General features: G+C 38.8%; 1 protein-coding gene across 10 annotated transcripts in view; it reads left to right on the top strand.

The window, feature by feature from the left end:
* Positions 1 to 19,044, top strand: part of tcf7 (transcription factor 7) — a 52,635-nt gene that overhangs the window by 32,363 nt on the left and 1,228 nt on the right. For 2 of the 10 annotated variants that reach the window (XM_088603900.1, XM_088603905.1), the window contains exons 4-12: positions 2,318 to 2,444; positions 9,019 to 9,106; positions 11,548 to 11,634; positions 12,755 to 12,874; positions 13,435 to 13,597; positions 13,866 to 13,973; positions 14,821 to 14,868; positions 16,842 to 16,890; positions 17,354 to 17,426. In XM_088603900.1, the coding sequence (XP_088460026.1) occupies positions 2,318 to 2,444; positions 9,019 to 9,106; positions 11,548 to 11,634; positions 12,755 to 12,874; positions 13,435 to 13,597; positions 13,866 to 13,973; positions 14,821 to 14,868; positions 16,842 to 16,890; positions 17,354 to 17,426 (863 nt within the window). The remainder of the gene's footprint in view (positions 1 to 2,317; positions 2,445 to 9,018; positions 9,107 to 11,547; positions 11,635 to 12,754; positions 12,875 to 13,434; positions 13,598 to 13,865; positions 13,974 to 14,820; positions 14,869 to 16,841; positions 16,891 to 17,353; positions 17,427 to 19,044) is intronic. The other 8 variants (XM_088603906.1, XM_088603907.1, XM_088603902.1 and 5 more) reach the window with 7 other exon arrangements.

Below are 19,044 nucleotides of genomic sequence, written 5' to 3'. Positions count from 1 at the left end.
TAATAAAGGAATATGGAATATCCAGGTATTCTATTCACACAGGATTTCACCATTCAAAGCACTTTATTTTTCATATTCAAACTTTGCTGTTACAGCCTAAATTGTCTGCTGCTGAGTTTTGGAAATCCCCTCTTCTGACATTTTTCTGATCCAATGAGAACATTACACAGTGCCCATTAAGGTATTTAATTTTAAAAGACAAATGCTTTTATGATGTTTATAATGAAAAAAGCTTCCAAGATTACCTGTCTGTTTATCTTACCCACAGCTGAGAAACTTAAATGCACAGTGTTGAAAAGCAGATTGAATAGCAAACTTGCAGCTAAATCTATTTTTTATTTATTTATTATGAAACAAAATATTAAATTGCTGTGCACAAGGGAGGTAGGAGATAAGTGCTAGATCACGACTCCAACTGAGAAAAAATCAATGCACTAATTTTGAGAATCAAATAATATATTAAATGTTAAGAGGCTTATGTGTATTAAGTTAAATAGATAAATAACTGGACATGATTGGGACAAAGTGTTGTCCAGTGTAAGCGTCCATCAGTCCATCAGTGGTTCCCATTTAAGTATTCCTGAAAATACAGTTGACTCTTTTATCTAATAGTGCATTCTTGTTCAAACAAACATCAGATAAAAGAGATTAACAATATGCTAATAGATTTTCTTTTAAGTTAAATTAGATTTAAGGTACGGAGAACTGAGTGTTTACTGCACTTTAAAAGCTCTAATATCTAATTGGAATTTGTCTTTGATGCTGCACCTACTAAAAATTCAACCCAAGTTAGAAGAAAGTCAGAGCTTACACACACCTGCTGCCTGTGTGTCTTAAAATTACAGAAACATAATTATCCAAAGTTGTAAGGGGGGTTTTAATTAGAGGGTGGCTGATAATTACACGTTAAATGAGTAATCTGATCCTTATTTCATCTCGAAAGACATAAATAAAAACCCATACACATGGAAAACCACTTCAAGGGCAGTTGATTGCTTTTTGGAAAAGAAAAACATCAAGAAACATAAATACAAAGTTCTGCGGCTATACTGTTTGAAGAAAATCTCAAATAAACAAGGGTTAATGAGTCTGTAAGTTCTTTTTACAGAACTTTTTTCCCCCATATGATAAAGGCTACGTGTGTTCGCCTGAGTGGCTTGATCAGCTAAAGTGCTTTGGGATGTCTGCATGAAAGACAGTTGCAATTTAACCCCACCAGAAATTGTATGGGAGTTCATGCTTAATAAAATCCAGTTGCATTCAATAAACTTTGGAGAGAAAACTCAGTTGAACAGGACTGAGTAATTACATTTTGTTGACAAAGGTAAAAAAAAGTGCTTAGCTGAAGGTGTTTCCTTCTGCATTTGTTGTAGCAGAAGGTTTTACGCATGAACACCAAAAGAGATTTCCTCAACCTATTCAAACCGATTTTTATAGAAGGGAGAAAAAGAAACGACCACCGAATTACAGGACTGCCCACCATAGGAAAAAGATATGGAAATGGTTAACTTTGGCAAAATTGAAACCCAGAAGCTGAGTATTAAAATGGTGTTGCATTTGACAGAGTTTTCATTTGCAAGTGCTGAGAGCTTGGACGTTGGCTGTTAACAAACAGCCCCTGGTCTATAGCCCCTGGCACAGACACTGATCGAGCACCTAGTCTAACAGAACATATGAAGTTAGTTGCATTCCCTTTCCTCCCTGCATTGCAAACCAGAAGCCCGGTGTTTTTCACCCCAGCGGGCGTTTCTTCTTTTTTTTTTCGAAAGCATATTTGTGAATTCATGCATTTACAAATTGACTGGCTGCCCAAAACTGATAACAAATTTCTCTTGGTGAAGGAGCAGCTTGCCAAAAACCATCCAGAGACTTCCTTGAATGGAGCTGAAGTATTCCGAGACAAGCTTTTAGTGGTTACAAAAATTGTTATATAGACACACGCGCAAAAAAAAACAGTCAAGGTGGCAGCCAAATTTGGAGAACATAATTATAAAATAACAGTTAAAAGACTTTACGGTGGTGAATGTTCACTCCTAAGTAATTGAACACTTCCAGCACAATAAGAACATTGATTTATAGTGTGGAGAACAGCATGCCAGTTAGTCTTAAATAAGATTCAGTTATGTTTAATGAAACCCACTAATAAATGGAAATTTGAAAGCAGGAAAGCAGTCTAAATGCCTCCAGTTATCATCAAAGGCTTATCAATAGAACAGGAGTTTTCCAACTTGTGCTGTAGTGCGCCCTGTTGTTAAAGCGTGTTTTACTTATTTTTACATGTTCATTACATGTTCTTGCTTTTGTCTTTTTTTTCCAGTCGAACAAAGTATCTGTGGTACAGCAGCCACATGGAGTGCACCCTCTGACTCCTCTCCTTCCCTACAGCAATGATCACTTCAACCCCAGCTCCCCACACCTGCCCACAGACATGAGCCAGAAGCCAGGTATGTGTCATTGCTTTCCCAAGAGAACAGCTAGGAAGAGGAGCTAGTGCTGTTTATTCACTTCGCCTTCCAAATGTAGTCAACCTGTTGAACGTGCACACAGACAGGATTCCATTCATCACAAATTACAGCTCGGAATCATCATCTGAAAGAATCATTTACTTCAAAACAGACTGTTTGATGGTCTTTCTAGGCCCGTAAAATGATAATTAAATGTCAACAAGAATTGGTGAAGTGAATCTCAGTTCTGAATTGAAGCCCCATGAATAATAAAGATCATTGTAGGTTTTTAAAACTATAAATGTTGAATTGATTATTAATTAACTATAAATAGTTAAGTGTTTGCATTTGTGTAGTGTTTTTATGTACATATAGGGAAGGAACCACTCTATACAACACTTAAGAGCAGCATGCGTTAGAAATTTAGCTACGACATCAGGGTTAAACGGGGTTAACACCCTAACTCCAACTTAGATTTGAAGAGTTAGTTTTTTTCTAGGATGTTTGTTTTGACAAAGAACAAAAAATAACAGAAGCAGACAACAGCAGAATGTGCTTTTTGTTTCTAAGTACCTTCTTTCAGTTACAGATCCATAGAGAATGAGTTTTGTGTCAATATTTGGAAACACTGTTTATCTCATGAAAATATCGAAATTTTAAGACAACATGAAATATATGAGTATAGAGCATACTCGCCTGAGCACACTTGCATTATTGGTCTGACGGCCTGTACCAGTGTCATGTGACCCCTCTCCTGCCCAGTTTACTATCTCCCCCTGGTGGATCACCATGTGATTTCTCTGAACACAACTTGTTATAAAACAATCCAAATCCAGGACTTGGATTGTTTCGACATGTTGTGCAATAAGTTTTAAGAACGCATTGTTTATACAACAATATAAATACTATATGGTACTATTGGTATGTGTAATTTTATCTTTGAAATTTTAGAAGGAAAAATATTGCTATTTCTTTTCATTAAACACCTATTCACACCTCAACGCGGTTTGGGAAGCACTGCCATAGGCAGAGACGTATCTAAATGTTGCTTCCAGTTTAAAATAGGAGGCTGTTCTTTGCTGAAAATTGTCAAATACAGGACATAATTTTACTACATGTCAAACAGGTCATGAATAAACGCTACTTTCATGCCTATTCAACATGAACCCAGTGTTAAATCGTTCATTTGTGTTTAATTACATTGTAATTACAGATGCTTGTTACATGGTGTTACCAAAGCATTAATACGCTAGTCATTAAGAAATAAAATATAAAATTAGAAACTCCTCAGAGAGTAACGGGGAATCTAAGCATTTAGAGGATGTTTTCATGTGGGTGAGTGTAACTGGAACACGAAATCAGAAATCTGCCCAACACACTGGCCTATATACCTGTACAGAGCTAACTCGTGGGGTTTGTTCTGCAGGTCATGTATTTTTTTTCATCAAAGCCGAGCGACACACCAGAGCAGAGATTTAGGAAACCACCAAGAGCTTTTGTATTTCATTACAGTGATGCAGAAGAAGTACAACTGAAAACACACTGAGATGTTTTCCATTTGAGTAATGCCGGCATGTATCCATAAGATGCTTTGGCTTGCTGCCGCTGTTTACTTACTCTGTTTGCATTCTTAGCCGCAACTGTAAAGCTCTTTAAATCATCGACAACAACACAAAAGGCCCTCCTCTGTTCAGTCTCCTGCATTCTTCCCGCACTTGAAGTGGTTTGAGTCCCAGGGGACATTCAGTAGCCGCAGAGCCAGAAGGGCTACAGCGCAGCAGCCCCCACACCATGCTGGAAGCAATTAGATTGACAGTCACAGGGAAAGCTCTCCGCACAGCACTGGGCTTCACTGAAATTCAACAAATCTAAGTGCAAGAAAAAAGGATGGGAAGCAATATTAGGCTTAAGTGTTTCAAGAGATCGTTAATGTCTTTTTAAGCAAGTCTTCAAAGTTGGATGAACGGCTAGAACAGCTTGCATTGCCTATGAGAAATTAGACCGACCTATCATCAGAGAAGACGATTTCTTTCTGTCTCTTGTCGGTTTCAGTTCTGCTTTTGCATTTGTTTTTTGCTTGCATTTTTTCAAGCGCACAAGGGGTTTAAAAATATAAACTCGGTAATCTGAGTGCATTCACTGGAAAGCAAAGTATTTCAGTGCAAATAACTGTATTTTGGTGTGCTTCGTTTTTTAAATGGATGTTAAGTTGGGTAGATAAATGTATTTTTGTATGCCTTAACGTGGCTTACTTTATTGTGCAAATTCTTGATTGCTTTTGAAATTCATCAGCACAACATGCTCATTCAGGTGTCATCTTTCAGAGGTTTAATTATCTGAAGCATCCTATGGGGTGAGCTGTTAAGATCTGAAACTTGGGTGCACAGCAAGTGTGAGTCAATTCAAGGGGAAAAACATGATGCCAGCACTTACCATGGCTCACCAGAGATCCTTCTCATATTGAAAACCCTACTGTGCCTTTTTAGAGGTGTGCTTATGAGAGATAGACTTATGGAATTTCCCTCAGGGGTCCTTTGTGAGAGACACTCCTTGTCTAGACTCCAGGACACTCACAACCTGTTGGTCTCACAATGCCCAGACGTGACATGAGACACCCTGACTCACTGTTAATGATAACGTTCGTTCTGATATCCCTTCCAGGTTATATATGAAGAACGGCTTGAAACCTGTCTGAATTTTGTGTATTTTTTGTGTGAGAGAGATAGAGTAAGTAAATAAACTCATAATGGCAAATGCAGTGCAGGTGGACCCAAGTATGAAAAATTGACCTAAAATTACAGAAATTGTAGAGTTCCTTTAGAAAACTGGAAAAAATTACAGACTATTTCTGTCTTCTCTAGTCTTACTCTGCAACCATTCAATATCATTTAAGTCTCTGTATAAAGTCCTAACCCCAAAAAAAGTGATGTAGCTTATAAGAAAATGTATTAGCAATGTAAAGGTCAAAGTTAGAAAGAAAGGTCATCCTCAAATGTCAAAGGGAAAAAGTTCAAAAGTTAGAGCAGTTAATAACTTACAATTTATCTCCTTAAAAAATGTGAACAATTTCTTAGCTGCAGATAAAGTCATCACAACATAGAATATGGCTGAAAAGATTTACAGCTAAGTACTAACTTTAGTATTGATCTACATTTGATTATCTAGATTACAGCAAAAGTGTCCAGATTATGTATTGGATTTCTCATTTACAAAAATATGATCTGTGATCTCTACATTGGCTGTAGTGTCTACAATCTGCAATTTCAGTCAACAGTTTTATAACTTACTGTTTTGTTTAAAGCTAATATCCGATACATTTTCAGTTTGATTCCTGAGATAAGAGCAGAACAGATTAAATGCAGGCATATACATTTCAACACAATTCACAGGGATTTTGTTTTTTGTTTTATACACAACCCTAAGTATTGTAGGTTGGCAAAAATATGAGTTACCAAATACCTCCAGGGCCTTGTTGTTATATCTTTGTTAAATTAAATTTCTACCAGATGAGTAATACAGTAGAAAGAAATCTGTAAGGGTAAAGTACAACTGGATATTTCGAGCATTCTACCAGAAAGCAGCAACCCAATGCCCTTAATGTACTGTAAATGTTGTTTCAAACAGCTTTTACAGTCAAACAGCTGCAGTTTTCAGGTACAGTACTGAGTACAGTCCAGTCATTCAGTTCTTCAGAGCATGTTTCAGTTTCGGTATTTTTGGAAAAAAGTTGATATTGAGATTTCTTTTTTATCCATTCTGTCTTCTACACCTGATCTACTGACAAAAGCACTAGATATTACACAATTAGATACTGAAAGCTCCTCTGTTTTTGAGTAAATGAGTTTATATTTAGAATTTGCTTTTAAGTCTCAATCAAACTCAAAGTATTTTAAAACACAAAAATGAGTAAAGAATAACGTGTTGTTTCTTCTGAAGTAAATATAATCTTGCGATAAGAACAGCTTTAGAAATTTGAAGCACCTAATTTTGAAGCCTTATACATTAAAATGTCAGAATCTATATTTTACATTCAGAATACTCATTGGTTAATATTTGTTTATTTGAACACATTGAAATAAACAGGACATTTGTAATGCAGAATCTACAAACCTGGTTGGTTGTAATGTCAAAGCTAGGACTGTGATCATGAGAAACTGAACTCTGTGGTGGTTAAGTAACTTTTTTTTTTTCATTCAAAATTCAAATGGAATAAAATCTCATTTTATTCAAAATGAGATTCTGGTACAACTTTATTATACTCAGATTTAAAACATTTTGCATAAACATTTGCAATACTATTTCTTAAGATATACATTTTTTAAGAGGAAGATGCAATAAAGTTTTTTGCATTTGTCATGCCATTTTTGTGAAAACGTTTTTAAATTCAGATCCAATAAGCTAACTCTTTAGCTATTTAGCTAACCAATGCTGTTTCATGCTGTACAATATAATCTTTTTTTGGGGGGGGGTTCTTCCGAGATTATTTCTGTACATTTTTTAGTTATCTTTTCAAATGATGTTTCAGATTCTTCTTTATAAGGAGATAAATCACAAAAACACAGTTTAACTAAATATTTTGTACTTAGTACACTGTAAAGAATAATAAGTGGCTTTAACAGCTCCTTTACTTAACTTGCATTGTTTGAATGTTGCTTCTTACTGATTCTTACCTTCAAACTTCTAGGATTGTTAACAGGAAAAGTGGAACAAAAGCCATTCTGATGCAAAAGAAGCTGTGAAGTTTTGAACCATGCCAAAATGAGACTTAGAGTCTTGTTTTTGAAAACAAAATTAAAATAGGCTTTTAGTAGTTGTTTATATGGTATTTGTGTGGCGGATTTCCAGAAATGTTTGACAAAAAAAGAACTGCCGCCTCTTACAACTTGAAGAAAGGGGTTCTTTTTCGTCGGAGGTGGAGGGGGGAGCTGAAAGACAGTGACTCAGTTACATTCCTGTTAAACAGCTTTATAGATATCGGAGTCCAGAAACAAGCCTACAGCTATTTCAAATTATAGTCATTTGCAGCATTCTTCTAGTAAAGTATATGTTACCTTTGGGTTTTGCTAAGTGCTAGGTGCTGTCTGCTGACAAATGACTTCCTTTCAAAGGTACTGAAACTTTTTTTACCCACAGTTTTGTTTCAGGAGCGCTTACATCTGTAAGTGGGCAATCGTAAGAACTGCTCACTAATCTTTTAATCAAAGATGCCAGTTACTTGTGAAAGGTGATGACAAAATGCTTTCTCGGTTTTATGCAAAACATCTCAGCAGCAGTCTGCAGTCTTATTAACGGGGTGACTTATTCAATGTAAAAACCCAGATTCAGATTTAAAAAAATTAAGACCACAACAACTAAAGACGTGTGTCTAATCACACATTTGAGGCAGCTGGAGAACTAAGTGAATATTCAGTCTTGAAGGCATTAGCTTACGTTAAACTAAAGTTGTATGTCACACCATATAGCTGTCTAACCCAACATCTAAGACATTATAGCATCAGTACTATAAGAAGCGTAGAACTGCAGAAATACAGTGAAGACATTGAAAAAATCAATCAGAAATAGCTGCGTGAGCCATCATTTCTAAAACAGACTTGTTGTTTATATTGCACATTTGAAAGTAAGGCAGAAGCAAAGCTTGCAAAGAACTTGGAATTAACCAGATCCATTTAGGAACATCGAAAGCATGTCACATACTTGTTAGCTTAGCCATTCAAGTACATTTTTCTCCGTTTTTTTCTTCTTACTCTAATTGAACACAGGTGCCCTATTGGCGTGTAGAGATAATTTGAAGAGAAGAGAAATTCAGTCTTGTGACTGAAAAAAACACACCATTTCAGGCACTGTGATGGCATCAATAGAAATTATTTTTTTTAATTAGTGTTGTAATCCTAAAAGGGGGTTGAGTTGTCTTGTTTGAATTTGTAATGTTCTTGGATTGAAAGTCTCAAGAGTGCTACTCTGTTTCTACAGCAAAATGTTGATTGACACTAGTGTGTATAACCTTTGGATCTAACCTGTAACTTTAATCCTCTTCCATTAGCCCAAGAAAACCTACAGATTTTTTCCCACAAATAATATAAGTTTGTATGAGTACATAGATTGAGCTTTGAGATGAAAGAGAAATCTATGAATCTCACACTAACAGTATCAAAATAACGTGTCATCTGATCTTTGATGCAGTTAAGGCACTGGCTTCTGTTTCATAAACATGCCTTTGTGTACCGAGCCACTGTTATTTACTGGAAGTGCTTAATGTTTGTGTTGCTTCACAACCTTTAGAAAATTGCTCTACTTTTGAGACTGCAGAAATCTTTCCCCCCATGTTGATATTGTCCTGATATTGGTGGGTTCCAGAACACTCAAGGAGTGTTAAATTCTGCTGACATGCTGATTAAAACACACATTCCTAGTGTTCTGAAGTGGGTATTTCCCTAATGAGTCTTCTCTTGACCTCATTTTGTCAGCAATTAAGTGCTGTGATTGCCCTCTGTAATAGTAGTTTCCCAGTGTGGTAATGATGGCTTTGCTGACCTAGGGCCTTCACTTAAGTGTTTTTGTTTTGTGTTCCCTACAGGCATTCACAGACCCCCATCCCAGGAGATTTCAGGCTTCTATTCTCTCCCTCCAGCTGGTGTTGGCCAGATCACCCCTTCAATGAGCTGGTAAGTGATATTGTCCCCTTGCAAACACACAGAGCCCCTTGCGTGAGTAGAGAGGACCAATCGAAGCAACAGAGCGATGCACCAGATCAAGAGCCTTGCAGGATGATATTGAGAGTCGTCCATCAGCTAGCGAAAGAGGCAGACGTATTTTCTGCTCCTTTCATTTAAACTTTCCAAGTTCTACAAAACATATTTAAGAATTAATGCTTTTTGGAAAGGCAAAAAAAGTTTTATAATCAGCCCGACTGTTTCATTGAGTTCATTCATTCATGGGTCATTCACTGTTATTGTGGAACCTCTAATTAAGCCAGTTACATACAAAAGTTGATTATTTTCCCTCTTACACTTCAAAATGTTCCTCAATGAAGAGCCACAGAAGAGCATCTGGAAGGGAATGTGGATCAGATAAATTCTTTAAGGCAAATTATATCCTTTATTGCTGAATACCCAGCATTGCAGTTTGATGAAAGGAATAAAAAGACTGTGGGATTAAACAGAACATGTAGTCTGAAGCTGTGGTTTGCAGTACCACAGAGGACGGTGTAGTGGAAGGGGTCTGGAACTCTGGTGGGCGTAATTTTCTTTTCCCAGCGTCCTCTGCTGAATGCTATAGACGTCCTCGGCCACACCCGATCTTTGTTGCTGACAAGGGGGTGATCACAAATCGTGTTAGATTTCAAATTATACTGCATTTTCAGTGTGTTTTTTCTGCTGAAGAAAAGATGAAAATTTGAACACAAGCACCAACAAGTCTAGATTTTCTTAGAAAGAAATGAGAAATACTTTTTTTTCCAGAACTGAGAATAACTTAAATTTGAAATGTATCTGCTGTTTTTTAATTTAGCCGTAAAAAGGGGCGGAAGGAATTAGGTGTGGAACATGTACTTTCAAGTTTGCCAGTCTGGGTTTGATTTTCGCTGCCATCTACAAGTTAATCTCCAAGAAGGATTTGGCCCGATTCAAAAGGAACAGCTCTCTTCAGGATAACATGCTGCAAATACCTCAAGTTCCTTTGCCTATATTTCTGGTAAAAATGTGTTAGTATGGAAATATGTTTGAAGGGCAGAAAGGTATATTGCCTATCACCCTTTGCTGTCTAACTTAGAAGAAACGCCCAGAGTTACGGTGGAATCCATGTGGTTTTGTTTATTTCATCCCGAGGAAGATTCGGTCTGGATGGTTTCTTATGTCACTTTAGTTTTACAGAAGAGAAAGTGAGGATGAAATGCCAAGTGATGCTTTTCGTTGTTCACACAACTACCCACCCCCCACCCCAGGTCCCCAAGAGCCGTTATCTTTTGCTTGTCTTTATGTGCAATTCCCTTATCAGCCGTCGTTTATGGTGTTGTGCCCCATAAAGCTTCTGGTAAAAGTGCAGTCTAAGTATATGCTTTGTTGAAAAGTCTTTGTTACAGGTAAGTTATAGAAAAAGACTATGATATATTCCCATTTTCATATGTTACACTTCATTGTTACTCTGCATTCTGGATTCCGTAACAGAATGTAAAACCCATAGTCAGACAGCATCTACCTAGTCACTTTATGTTGTATTCAGCAGTTCTCCACCGAGGTGACTGATGAAGTCTGTTAATTCTGTCTCAGCAGCTGTGCATCATAATTGGCCTGTTCACTCTGATTTGCAAATGAATCCCTCCTTGATCAGGCAGTGGAGCTCATACAAGCCCAGAGCCAGTGACTTCACAAGCCCTCACTGACCTACAGACATTCCACCTCCCCTAGGGGCACAATTGTTCAACATCAAAGGACAGTGACTTTCCTTGGGACGGCGTATGATCCCCGCCTGATGTTTTTGTGATGTTTATCCTGTGCTCACGAGCCACTTCGTTCAGTGAGTCACTCAGCTTAACTCCTCCTCAGTGCCCTCAAGCTGGGGCCCAGCATAGTGATCCACTGGGGTTTTCTTTAGGCTGTGAGGTTTAAGCAACAGTTTTTGGCTAGATTACAGTTGCCTTTTAATGCGGCATTGGCTTTTAAAAATGCATATTATAAACTTCCTTAAACGTGGCCCGCTTTCTTTTCTGGGAAGGAGCAGCCAAGAGACGTGACATTTGTACCCTTGTGGAGTTCTTCTGATGTGTGTGATCTAACATAATTCAGTGCGCCTTAATCAAATTTGAATTTTCAATACTGTTAAACCCATGGGAGAGTTCAGCTGGACATCGAAGAACAAATAGGGGGAATTAAAAGTCCCTGATAGTGCCGCGGAAAATCTACCATATAAAGACAGATCATGTCTTTTAGAAATCTGGAGTCTGTTCCGTTTGAACATTCATCTGCCCTGAGTCACTGCTGCCCACTTGCACCGCAGTGGCTCTCAGTGTTTCAGAAGGGAATGTTAACTGGTGTCAGCGTGCTTGGACACAGTAGGTCCTCCTGTTGTTCCCGGTAGCTTGATGGCCTATTTCTTACCCCAAATGCAGGCAAAGTCAGCCTGTTTATCCCATCTCATCGTGTGGATTCAGACAGCCCTACTCTTCCAGCCTCCCCACCAGCTCCTCTTTCTCCAGGTAGGTATGGGCCGAGCCAGGAGGGGGCTCCCCTGTGCCGCCCACCCCCCTCCCATTCTGCTGCTGCTTGCACTTGGCCCGCCCCATCGACTCGAAAGTCGACTGCCCCGCCGGTACCCAGCCACCGGCTCCGCCCCGCCTGCAGACAGCTGGCAGTGCCTCCGTGTCCCTGCTTTGCGTGTGGCGGCAGCGATGTCCATGTCCAATACCCCCCGCTGCGCCGTCCCAACCCAAGAAGACAAAATGCTTCCGCTGTTCACTGCTGCATCACAGCCGGCTGTTGCTGCTCTGGACCGGTACTTCAGAACATGTCCTCATAGGCCTAAAGGAACATGGGAAGACAGGCAGTGGTTGAATAGATATCACTCAGTGTTTCTGTTCTTTGTGTATTTTAATTCAACAAAGAAAATATTTTGGGGGGGGAAATTGGCCTTTGAAACTTTAAAAAAACATTGATATGGACTGAGTCTTATATGTTACAATTGGTTCTAAGTAACCAAATTGGGGAGTGGTTAATGTATGAAAATCAGTGAGTATATCTTTAACATCTTTTTCTAATTGTAATCATTTTAGAGCAGAAATGAAGTTTTAATGTAGACATTGGGAGTTGTATTCCTTTAATGTACTAGAAATGTTTTTGTGATTTAAAAAGGCCTCAAGCCTTTCTTCTTTTTTTTTTAATCCCATAAATTATCAAGATTATAAAGATGTCTCTCGTGTTATGTTTGGATACTTAAAGTGCTTAATTGATTCAAGGGTTCATTTATGTTTGACCTCAGTGAAGGGTCCCATCTTTTATCCTAACAGTAATTAACACTAGCATGTCAGAGATTTTGATCGGAAAGCTTTCAAACTGAGATAAGTGAACTTCACGGCAGAATTCTTTCATGATAGTAAAATTCTAATAACTTACTGTTTCACTTCAGGTTGCTTCTGGATTTCCTTTGCTTTTTGTTGCAAGTTGTGCTCCATCTGGTGGCCATTGTTCAAATTTTTATCCGATCAAAGATCAGTCCCAAAGGGTAAAAGGGCAGATCTGGTACTAAACTGTTACAGCTGTACAGCGGATCTGCATGGCTTCCAGCCAGTTGTTAAATAGATGTTTCCTTGTCTTTTCCAGGTTTCCCCATTCTCTGGTGCTGGGTCCTTCTAGCATGCATCCAACGGGTATTCCCCACCCTGCCATAGTGCCCCCTACAGGCAAACAGGAGCATGACCAGTATGACAGAAATATGTATGCGTACGTATACCTAAAATATTTTTTTTTCACAGAAGTGGGGAGGGAATTTCCATTCAGGACCTCTGATAATGAGTTAAAACATAAAGTTCTCGGTCTTTTAAATGAATGGACACTGGAATCATGGGAAAAGTAGAGCCAGTTTCTTGGGGGGAGGGGGTTCAAATTCAGTCTTGCCCACAAGATTCCACAGTGGTGTTTTCAGCCAGTTCCTAAATGACAACTCACTATTTATTATTTCCTGTTTTGTACTGTACTGTGTACATTGTGTGGTGTTGTCTGTTATACTGCGCATGTCCTGAGAAGAATGGCACTGATTGAAAATCCCATTGTACGTGTACATATGGCAAATTAACCCCTCTGTCTCTATTGAATTGACAAGTTGCCAGTGGGTCTGAGAGTCATGATACTGATCATGGCTTCAGCTGGAATGTGCACTCAACACAGCTCCTGGGGGCACTCAACACGGTCATGCCCCATCGTGCTACGCGTTGTGATGTTCCAAAGTGTGTGGCTAAAATCCAGGGCCCCTTCTGTAACGCCAGTGTGCATGTATCCAACAGGAAGCCCCAGCAAGAGCCAAAACGAGACAAGGAGCCAAAAAAGCCAGTGATCAAGAAGCCACTGAATGCTTTCATGCTGTACATGAAGGAGATGAGGGCCAAGGTGATCGCAGAGTGCACCCTGAAAGAGAGCGCTGCTATCAACCAGATCCTGGGGAGAAGGGTGAGTGGCCCACAGAGCAGCACGGTGTCCACTGTCTGACTCTCTGGACTGTCTGTCCAGTGGCCCACCAGGAGCGGCTGAGCTGCAGTCTGTGGGCTGGGACAATAATACTGTGCTACCTCTTTTTTTTAAGTGTCAAGTTCCGAATTGAGAAATAGTGAAAATGAATGAAAAAAGAGAATGAAATGTCTAAAAAAAAAACAGATTTGCTTGGGCTTCACTCCTAGACATGTCTTCACTGAAAAAGCCATTCCCTGTGTTTGTGTAGTGGCACGCCCTGTCCAGAGAAGAGCAGGCCAAGTACTATGAGCTGGCCAGGAAGGAAAGGCAACTTCACATGCAGCTCTACCCAAGCTGGTCAGCCAGAGACAACTATGTAAGTCAATCACATCCTTTACCTTGGATTTTATCATCTAAACTGGAATGGCCTATGAGAATGACTGTGTGTTTTCAGGAAAGAAAACTCTTTTGTTCCAGACGTCAATCGGACATCATTCAGCCTCTGTCAAAAAGTAAAGATAATGTTTGAGATGAAGATTTTATTTCCTCATCTCAAATGATAATCTTGTAAGGGCTTTTTGTCTCTTACAGATACATGGTTAATAAGGATTAGGGTTTAATTGAAGTCGATGGTAGATACAGCAGATTTAATGTACTGTTCCTTCAGTCAGGCCTGATGTGATGCTCTCACTGCTTTCACGTTGGAGTTTTTGGAAATCCCCTGATTCTTTAAGTTATACCATACATTTTCTTTTTTTTTTTTGGTTTTATAGCACTTTTTATCTGCACATGTATTCTGTGTGTAAATGTTTCTTCTACTCTTATGACTTGGTCCCCAGTGATGGTAACAGTCATCGTTGTGATCTGAGTCTTGCTGTGGTAACCTTCACAGATTGCATAAATCCAAATGGAGGGCTTGCCTTTTGACTCCAGGAGCCTTGAACACAGAGAGCTTTGGTTTTTCATTAATGTTCATAACAGCATCTTGTGAACAGGCAAAGGTTCACTGGCAGGCAGCAGTAGGTTTTATCCAGGATTCAATAACTCTGCAACTTGCATGTTAGGGTCATTCAAGCAACAAGAATGGACAGACAGAAAACAGGAAAGCAAAGAAAAATATAGTCCTTTGCACTACACAATTAATAGCTATATCTGTAAGAATGACATGAATGATGATCTTGTATAATTTGAAGAATGTGAAAGTTGCTGTTGAACTCTTACAGGAATCGAACCTTAGAGGGGAATCGGGGGAAAGGCATAAAGCAGATTGGGTAGGGCAAATATTTTGCACGACTTACTCTACTAACAAGCAAGAAGCTTGCACTTGCGTTCTTCAGACATCTGGGTTCTGGATCAAATAAATCTAGACAGGCCTGCAGTAAAAACACCAGATTAAGGCTGGGACACGTATTCAAATCCGCTTCAGATACAATCACTGACTCATGCCTGGTGTCATAGAAGTTCAGGGAGAGAGTTTAGAACTCTCGGAAGTAGATGGAGAAGATGATGATCCTCCAGATACTGATCTCTATATGGAGACACTCGAAACCTATTTATCTTAAAAATTAATTCTGATGCAGACTTCTTTTACACTCCATTATCTAGCCATACACATAAACTATGCTTCTTTCTTTCTAAGAACTAAACAATTCTAACTCTGTATGCATAAATACAGTGGCTTGGTGTATGGCTTCTGCATTCTGATTTTCCTGTCTTTTTTGACAATGTGGTTATTTAGTTTGCCTGACTCTGCCACCACAGGGTAATAAGCTTTAGTTATAGAAGGCCTAAATGTCTTCTTAGCAACATTGTGCATGAATTAAAATTTCCTGGATACTGACTTTTTTACTTTCCTTTATCTTTTCAAACAATTTGAACTTAAAATAAATGCCTTTGTGTATCTCTCTCATGAGCATAAAAGAAGCATGAAATAGGAGCTCTTACATGGATTCATGAAGGCATATTTACATTATTTTGGAACAGCTTTTGCTAACAGCAGCCTAAGGTCACTGATGAGACACTGATGTTGATCGGTTAATATATTTCAGATTTTTACTGTTGATTACGAAATAATACAATTTGCAAACACAATATTAAGGAGGGAGTGAAAATGAGGATGTGATTTTCCCTTTAGGATACCATTCCTCAGGAAGAATTTCAGATAACTTCCACAAAACATAATTTCTCTCAGAACTAAATCTTAACAATGGTAAACCATTTTATCACACTCAAAATTCAATTTGCAAATGTCATTTGATAGAACAAATGATCCCTGTTGTAAGATGCTGGTCTTTGGTATTGCTGGCTTCAGCCTGCACTAAGTGAAAGGGAGAGCAAAATCTAGGTCACATATCCCAGTCACATGACCCGCTATCAGACAGGAAGTACAGTTCCTCCCACGGCATACTTCAGCTTGCTGCGGTTCGGATCTCTCCACCTTCACTGAAACCACAAAGACTCATTTGAGAAGTCGGAGGTGAAACCTAGAGCTGCTAGCTGATCCTTTCTCCTGTCTTTGTTTCAGTAGTTTCAGAGCTCCCCCTGGTCTGTTCTGCATTTCTTTTGTTCCATGTGTATTGGTGTCCTACGGGGCCCTAGAGCTGGGCTTTTCCAGGATACTTATATTGAATGGATGTCTTATTAAATCAGTTCAAATGGTGCCGCCTGATACGTTGAGTTGTTAAACAGACATATTAAAGCCACTCCTTTCTCAGAGTATAGCTTAACTTTACTTTGAAAATCCCCTCGTCAAATGGGTTGTCCCTTGGTTTTTCTTTTTGGCTTTCACTGCTTTTCTTGTCCTGGTTTTCATGTGTCATGCAGATGGTATTCACACATGCTAAAGACCAGTTTGCTTTTTAAAGGTTCTTCTCCACAATGATTCATATTACATGCATAAAGATACTTTTTTGGCCTGTTTTAAGTTAGTTATAGGTGATGTGGATGTGGTGGTTACCGCAATCCCAAAGAATTAGCTGAGCAGAATTTCTTGAGCCACCTCTTGAGGAATTCCATTTAGTCACAGCAGCAGGCTTGTGTACCACGTGGCTATTTCGTTGTGATCCTTATGTCGGACTGAATTTTTGTAATCTTTAAAAATGAACCTTTCCTACATACTGACAAAGAGACAATATTACTTTGTATTACTTCATGTTTTTAGAAAAAGCTCTTGTGTCATAGTACACATAACTCTTTCAAGCTCATAAATTTATTTAACTGTGTTTTGTGTTTGTGTGTAAAACAGGGAAAGAAGAAAAGAAGAAAAAGAGAAAAGCAGCAAGATTCCAGTTCGGGTAAGTTAGAATTTGATATTTTAGCTTTTGCTTAATATTAAAATCCTGACCTGGAACACTAAAAACACCTTTTCCATTCATCCCTCAGGAAAAGCATTTAACACTGCAAACGTATTCCACAAAACTGACTAAGTTCAGCAAAACACAATTCATACACATATGCATTACTCTCTGAATTTCTTAAATTGTTTTCACCTCACACTGTTAAGGCACAGTACCTTACTATACTACAATATCAGCTCTTTTCATGGATGACTGCTGTCCTAAATACTTTTTTCTGTTGTTGGTCTTCGTTTTTCTCGGGTTAAAAGCAATGTTTTTAACGCTTTAGTAACATGCTAACAATTTTTTTCAATTTTTTTTGCTGCCCTTTGTCCCGTTCCTCCTCCTCCTCCTCCTCGCCCGTCTGTCCTTCCTCTGGCCTTGCCCTCTCTCTCTCACGCGCATGTTGTCTTGTGCTCAGACCCTGGCTCTCCTAAGAAATGTCGAGCTCGCTTCGGCCTCAACCAACAAACGGACTGGTGTGGCCCCTGCAGGTGTGTATCCCAGCCTCCTGCCCGGCAGCACTGCTCTCTGCTCTGCATGTCTGTCTCACTAACGCCATGCATACACAGCCTCAGAGCAATAAGAGACTAGAGAAAAGCTTGCGCTGGTTTCTCTTGTGGCAATACTGTTTAACATTTTAAAGGAAATTTTAAGGAAGCTGTGGCACCAACCAGAGAGGTGTTCGGTTATTTTTTGGCTCTTGTTTTTCTAAATATTTTATAGGGATCTCCTGCATTTTGCACACCAGTCTCTTTTTCTGAGACAATGTAATTAATCAGCGATGCTAATGAGGTAAAGAATTCCCAGACATTATGCACTGAATTAACAGAGCTCAACGCATGTGAGAATTACCACTTTGAATATTCTGGTGGTTAAAGTTCCAATTTGTTCATCTCCTTAGGGGTGTTATCATGGAACAGATCTTTGAATGGTGAAAGAGATTTGGACCCGCTTTTGGTGAAGGAAAATTGCTTCCGTTATTGATACACACTTTGTAGCATTTAGTCCTTAACTGCCTAGAATGTCACCTGTAATTAAATGACTTTGGAAATAATTTAGTTATTTTTATATTATCCATTAAAGACAAATGATCATATCATTTAAAAGATGATACTATACCACTTACGGACTGCAAAGATTTACTATGACGAATCACCTTTGGCAAAAGATGAGCTGATAAACTTCTTTGTCTTTTCATTGTAGCAATGATGTTTGCAAACAAACCATCCATAACTTAACACCTGCTAGCAATTTAATTGTCCTTTTTAGGAAGGGGGTAGCTCCCATCAGCCAGTCTTGGTGGACTTTACTGTTTTGTTATTGGGGTTTTGCTGCGTCAATGGAGCAGATATTTCCTCACGGCAAAAACTTTCTTTATGAATATGTATTAGTACAGCCCAAATAAGAATATGGAAATGTAGCATTTTGGGATATGCACTGCAGTAGCAATGCTCGTTAATGAGTGGGTGGATCAAAATGTCACTTGACAGACGTTAGAAATTCAAACTGGTGAGAAAATGCCATAGCTGGGTTCCTTTTTTTGAAGACGGCCACAATTTTTTTTCATTTCATAAACATTAATTTGACCCTGCGGAACTGACTGTTCATTCCATCACACCGAAATCCGGAATTTTGCTCCTTAAGATTTAGCCGATACTCCACAAGACTGCTGACTGCCATGAGGGAGTTTACAGAAGAATCTTGGAAAATGACTGGTGTCTGTGCATACATGTATCATAATGACAAAATAGTCTCTGCACGATATAGGGAACAATGAAAGCTATTCTTCCCCAGCTCAGATTCCAGCTGAAGCACTGGCTCTTTGATCTGGTTTATTTTCTATAGAATTATTCAGTGGTGCTTTTCATGCAACAGCCATTACTGTGTTACATCAGTATAGTTCCTGTAATGTCTAGAATATTAGAATTGTTCTTTAAAACTATGAGCAATCCTAATTGTTACAGGGGAAAAAATGTTTTAGTGATCTTGCTGACATCAGCAAAAAATCCTCTTACACACTGAAGTGCACATCAACACTGTATTCTGCTGGGTGATAATTCTGCATGCTTTCGATCACCTTCCTCAGCATGGCGATAAAAATCCAATAAA

The sequence above is a fragment of the Lepisosteus platostomus genome, chromosome 13, assembly GCF_059453375.1.
Source record: "Lepisosteus platostomus isolate fLepPlt1 chromosome 13, fLepPlt1.hap1, whole genome shotgun sequence".
In the NCBI taxonomy this organism is placed as follows: Eukaryota; Metazoa; Chordata; class Actinopteri; order Semionotiformes; family Lepisosteidae; genus Lepisosteus; species Lepisosteus platostomus.
The sequence above is the reverse complement of the archived record's forward strand: the minus strand, read 5'-3'. Positions and strand labels throughout refer to the sequence as shown.